The sequence below is a fragment of the Corvus brachyrhynchos genome, unplaced genomic scaffold (genome assembly GCF_000691975.1).
Source record: "Corvus brachyrhynchos isolate BGI_N302 unplaced genomic scaffold, ASM69197v1 scaffold787, whole genome shotgun sequence".
In the NCBI taxonomy this organism is placed as follows: Eukaryota; Metazoa; Chordata; class Aves; order Passeriformes; family Corvidae; genus Corvus; species Corvus brachyrhynchos.
In genome coordinates, this window is record NW_008239142.1 from 1201 (window position 1) to 6989 (window position 5789).

At 44.9% G+C, this 5789-nt stretch overlaps 2 protein-coding genes across 2 annotated transcripts in view; both read left to right on the forward strand.

Moving 5' to 3' along the window:
* The window catches only part of LOC108448103 (claw keratin-like), a 3111-nt gene extending 1194 nt beyond the window's left edge, over window positions 1–1917 (forward strand). Inside the window, exon 2 of the mRNA XM_017740042.1 lies at window positions 1871–1917. Coding sequence (XP_017595531.1) covers window positions 1871–1917 — 47 coding nt within the window. The remainder of the gene's footprint in view (window positions 1–1870) is intronic.
* A 2995-nt stretch (window positions 1918–4912) lies between these two features.
* Window positions 4913–5789, forward strand: part of LOC103619603 — a 1474-nt gene continuing 597 nt past the window's right edge. Inside the window, exons 1-2 of the mRNA XM_017740043.1 lie at window positions 4913–5017; window positions 5697–5782. Coding sequence (XP_017595532.1) covers window positions 5720–5782 — 63 coding nt within the window. The 5' untranslated portion in view covers window positions 4913–5017; window positions 5697–5719. The remainder of the gene's footprint in view (window positions 5018–5696; window positions 5783–5789) is intronic.

Sequence of the window (5789 nt, forward strand, 5' to 3'; positions counted from 1 at the left end):
TCAGACACCTTTGTCTTGTAGCACACAAAGGATGGAGATGAGTCATGATCCCTGTTCCAAGGGACAGGTTTAAACGGAAAAGTTTCAATTAATTTATTTATTCCTTTGTGGTCCTGCAACCAAAAACTGCAATGTCTTCACTTTTTTCCACAGTCGATAATTTCAGAAGTTCAAAGCACCTCTCAGACGCCCGTAACTATTTTATGTATTTATAGGCTGTTATTAGTCTATTTAAAGCCTAATTCTCTTCTCAGACGCTCCATTATTTAAAAAACAGTCACTTCAGAGGTACAAGTTGAGGCAGTTCGATGTTTGCTTTCGTCAGAATTTATTTTATACCTTTCAAACTTTTCATTCAAATGTGGCTCTGCACAAACAGCCACGGGAGACCCAACAATGAACTGCTTTGTCTCCTCATCCTCCAAATTCGGATTTATTTCTAGTCTTATCTTTAGATTTCTTGGAGTGAGCAAAACATATGTTAAAATTCCATTAATTTTAACTCTTTCTTTAACTGTTAAAAGTAGCTAAATCAGTCTGTAGAGCTGAGACAGTATAATTTATTTCAGTCTCATTTGGTTTTACTTGTGCATCCTGAGACACATGAAACTTTCCAGTTTTTACTTAGGAATTTGTCTGTAACTCCCCAGATTTTATTGATTAGCTTTAGTTAGAGAAAAGATTGAGATTATGACCAGTTGCCGCTAAATTTAGAGGCCTTAATGTCAGGATACAGCTTGAACAGCAACTTGAGCTGAGCTTCTGAATGGATAAATCAATCAAAATTCATCAAAGGCCTTGGGAAAGCTCCATCCTGAAATTTGCTGGAAATACAATCTCCAGTTTTACTGGGAAAGGTTTTCAATGAATTTTACTTTCATATTTTACGCTGAGCCCAAGCCAGGTCTGCTCCCTTGGCGGGACTGTGCCCTGGGAGATCTCCAGAGGTCCTTTCCAACCCACAGTTCTGGGATTCTGGGATGCTGGCATCGCCTCTGTGTGTTAGAAGGGCAGCAATTACACTCACAATGAGGGTTCGAGGGTTTAACTGAGCTTTCAGAGCTTGTTTGAGCCCAGACTCTGAGGCCAGCACCGGGCTATTACAAGGTTGTTGCTGCCGCCATTCAGGTACCTCGGTCATGAATAATTTGAGTCACTCCTCATCCCAAGGACCAGCCTGGGAACTCCACACTTCCATTGTCATTCCAATGGAGCCTGGGAGCAACGCTTGCACTCACCTGTCCTGACCAGCACTTCATGAAGTGAAGGTAAAGTGAAATTTTCTGCTCTGGAATAGATCAGGTCTCTCCATCCAGAAAGATGGAAAAATTCCACACACTGCCAGCACAAAAGCATGGGAGAAAGAGGGGTTTTCTCCCAGCTTCTTGTCTTATCCCCCAAAATTTAATTAATGTGTAGCCAGTCTGTGCCTTAGTGATTTACAGATTGTGTCATGTCCAATGTCTGCACTCGAGCTGGGATGTGAAAGCAAATTTAAAGGGGTATTTCCAAATATTTCCTAGGAAATTCTGGAATTGGAATTCATTTTCTGAGATTCTGCTGAGCTATTATTGGTTTGCAAAATGTGTGCTTGGGTTCAGCTGAGCTGACAAGGAGTTTCACAAAAGCCACAGGGTGCTGTGGCTCCATAAAACATAAAGCTGGGGACAAAAATCTGTGTCCATGCAAGCCAGAAAAAGCAAACCAGGGCCATTTTATGATGCTGTAACGTTTTTAATAAGAGTAAAGCTCACATTCACAACCTAAAGTAGCACAGAGAGCAGAAAGAATGGGCACCACATTAATTTATATGTGCAGAAAATCTCCCGGTTTCATTGGAACAATTTTGCTGTTGATTTTCCACTTCCAGACTTTTCCACTTGCTTCCAGTCCAATGAAACGAAGCCGATTGGATGATTTAGGGTTTCTCTGACACAGTTTCAAAGGCATTTAAGTCAGAAATGCATCCCTAGGACAGGCACAACCCAGGTTTCATTAAATTTAGCTGGGAAAGAGCTATAAAAGAGTTATTTGTTAACAAATACTAAACCCTGTTTCCTTTACATCAGCAAACCCAGTGAGGGGTAAGAAATACAGCAGAGAAAAAGGAAAACAAAACATTTTGGAAGAACACTGAAGAAGCTTTACAGGAACCCCGAGCTCTCCCAAGTGCTGCATCTTCCCGTCGCAGTCCTGGACTCGGAGCTCCGGCAAAGCCTCCCCGGAGCAGCAGCCGTGAATTCCATCATTAATTCCCAGTCCCGGTTCCCTATGAAACCCCCGTGGATTTAGCAGGGGTAGCAGCTTCCGTAGGAGTATCTCTGGGTGTAGCAGGTGGAGTAGGGGGAGCAGTAGCGCGGGCTGTAGGAGGGGCAGCAGGAGCGGTAGCCACAGAACCTCCCGGAGTAGCCCTGGTAGCCACAGGGGCTGCGTAGAAAGTCATCTTGGAGCTGGAGGGAGGCGAGTCTGGAAGGCAGGAAGGGAGAAAAAGCCTGTGAGGTGTGTTCCCGACAGCGAGTAAATCCCGAGTAAACGCTGCAGGGAAGGAAGAGACAGGAAACCACTGCCACTGTCCTCATCCTTTGTTCCATCCCGAATTTATTGCCAGTTCTTCCCCCTAATCCTCCACTCTGAGCAGCCTTCCTGGGCTTTCCCACACAGCCCCACTGAAAAACGGGATTGTGAACCGTGACCCTGCGTCAAAGCAGGGCTGGCAGGGAATGGGCTGGAAAATCCTTCAGAGCTGCACTGAGACGAAGACTTGAAGGGAAAAGGGCATCCGTGCAGGACTGAGACTCTTTCAAACACTTAAATATTAAAAATCCATGGAGAACAGACTGTTTTGCATAGGAATAACTCCTAAGTCACAACCTTAATTCCCTTTAGCTGCAGCACTTGTAGATTAGCAGGGAAATAAAGGAGGAAGAGCAGCATCAAATTCATCCCTTCATCATCCACTCGAATTTCCCAGATCTTTCCCGACTTACCCTCGTCTACAAGGAGGAGAAGGCAGGAGAAGAGAATGATTTCTCCTCAGGGATGCGGGGGTTTTTATGGAGCTCCCAGTCCCGCCCCACACGTGGAACACGTGCCTGCTCCCTGCGCCAGCTCCAATTTCCAGCCTGTGAGGTGGGAATTTTCCTTCCCTCATTGATATCCCGCTGCTCCCCGGGGTTTCTGATTATGGGTCCAGCACCGTGACAGGGCAGCTCCGCCCGCCAGGTCCCTTTCATCCCAAAACCACTCCGGCTAATTAAGCCTTGGTATCATCGTGCTGAATTTGCTCTTTGGGACAGCGACGACTCCTCGGAATCAGCAAAGACCTGCGGAATTCCGAACGCGGCAGGTTTGGAAGAGCAGCGAATGTGCTTTGTTGTGCTTTGTTGTGCTTTTTTTCCCCCCGCCTCTGGAACACTCATGGAAGGGAAGCACAACCCCTGCTTTTCATGGATTTCATAACTCTTACTAACACGCGGAGCATCAGCACGTTCCTGCCGATCCCTCCCAACATTTCCGGTGACTTCCAAAGGGGGAAGGAACAGCTCTTTGATTTGGAGCCGCCGTGCAAGGGGATATTGATTCAGCCAGAAAATTGGCCTGTAAGCATTGAAATGGTATGCCTGGGATGTATTTTTAGAGGGGGAAAAGCTCCCAGAGACCCAATTCCGAAGCTATCAATTACAACTTCAATAAAGCCAGGGAACAGGACACCCCAATCCACGTTTTTAGAGCGAGTGTTACATAACAGCCGGGCGTAACAACGTGGTGTTAATATTGAAATAATAAATCTCTTTGTGCCTGAAAATATTTAATAAGTCTTAATGAAGGCTTTGATATTCGAAATTCAGAGAAAGGCCCAGAACTCATGATGTGCTGCCTGTCATTATCCTCCCTTGTGATGGGAGTAAACAGCAAAACAGGGTTTTTGGAGGTGAAGGTCACCAGGGAACCCCAGGCTGGGGCTGCACCTCCACAGGGCTCAGCATTATTCATCTTCATTAGGGTGAATTAAACACCTCAACAATATTGAGAAGAAGTTACATTAAGTCATTTTTAGAATTTGGAGGATTTATTGGGAAAACTGCAGTTATTACAGAGATAAATCCCTGGGGTTTTTATCTTGTCAGGAACCCCTGAGTGAATCGTTTTCTGATCTAAGTAAAAACAAACACTGAGCAGATCTTTTTGGACCCAGCAAGATTTGCCTTGCTTGGGCTGGCTCTGCAGGAAATTGTGAGTGGATTTCATAAAACAAGCCTGGAGATTTCAAATATCATAAAATGAACCTGGAGATTTCAAATATCGTTATTTCTGCTTGAAATAATTTAGACTTGTTGGGGATTTCCAGCTGCTTTAAGGTTCTCATAAAGTCGTTGATGTCTGGTTTCATTCAAATGTATTTCCAGTCTTGGAAAAGGATCCCCACTTCTTTCTACGACTTAGGAGTTTGTTGAAGTTTGGTCGAATTAATTAAGAATAATTTTTTTTAAAATATAAATAAAAATAATATAAATATTCTGGCCTAAAAATGCGATTTTGAAATAAACCCAAACCATAAATTGTTTCTAGGGATTTTCGTTTTGAAAAATAATTTAAATTCTTTCTTCCTCAGATGAACCCAGAGTCATTACAGGTTTCATATATTGACCTTTGTCCATTCATCCCAAATTGGGATTGCGAGCATCCATTAATTCTGCTCTCAATATCCTTCCTTCCTTTTCCAGCTATAACTCAGGATTTCGCCACCCTAATTCCACAAATGTAATTGACCCAGGAAGTCTGAACATGAAAGAAAAGAGCAACGCAAAGTCATCCTTTTGGCAGCCAAGAACTGAGTAACGATCCCAAAGCCAGGAAAACAATTCCATCAGCTGCAGGAATGACGTGCACAGGGTGAGTTTGGGATGTGATGAAAAGGAGTTTAAAGCAACAGAGGCTGGGGCAGATAAATGTATAAAAGGGAGAGAAATCTGAGGCTCTCCATTCGCACCTTCAGCCTCAGCTCTCGCTCAGTGTGGTAAGTCAGGCTTAAGGGGCTTTGCTACTGGGTTTTGCTGTAGCGGGGTAGGGGTGGAACTTAAACTTTAAAATTGTATTTTAGAAGTGATTTCATGGCCATGCAGTTCAGGGCTTTCGGTAAAAACGGGGTGTTCAGGTGCCGTGTAGATGTCGAAATTTGGCTTATTTAGACATGCACTGTGAGAAGTGCTTCATTTGATGATATGATGAATTATTTCAGGATTTACTATTGATTAGCTGTGTCAGGGAGGTTTAGGTTGGATAGCAGGGAAAGGTTCTTCCCACAGAGGGTGGCCTTGAATGGAGAGGTTCAGTTGGTTCCTGCGTTGGCCCTTCCCTCCTCTCCCTGTTTTCCATGCTTGCACGGGTTTTCCTAGAAGCAGCAAACTCCTGCTGGATCTCTGGGACAAACCTGATCTTATCTTTCAAGCTGACAGAGGGCAGGTCCAGGTTAGAGTTACTGAAGGAATCATTCCCCGGGAGGGTGGGGAGGCCCTGGAACAGGATATTCCATGGATTCCCCATCCCTGGAAGTGTCCAAGGCCAGGCTGGAGCAACCTGTGGTAGTGGGAGCTGTCCCTGCCCATGGCAGGGCTGGAACAAAGGACGAGCTTTAATTCCCTTCCAACCCAAACCGTTCCGCGATTCTTTGATTCCTCTTTTCCGCCACCTTCCAGACTCGCCTCCCTCCAGCTCCAAGATGACTTTCTGCTACCAGAGGCAGTGTGAGGATTCCTGCTACTCCCCCTGCCGCTACCGGACCGTGTTCA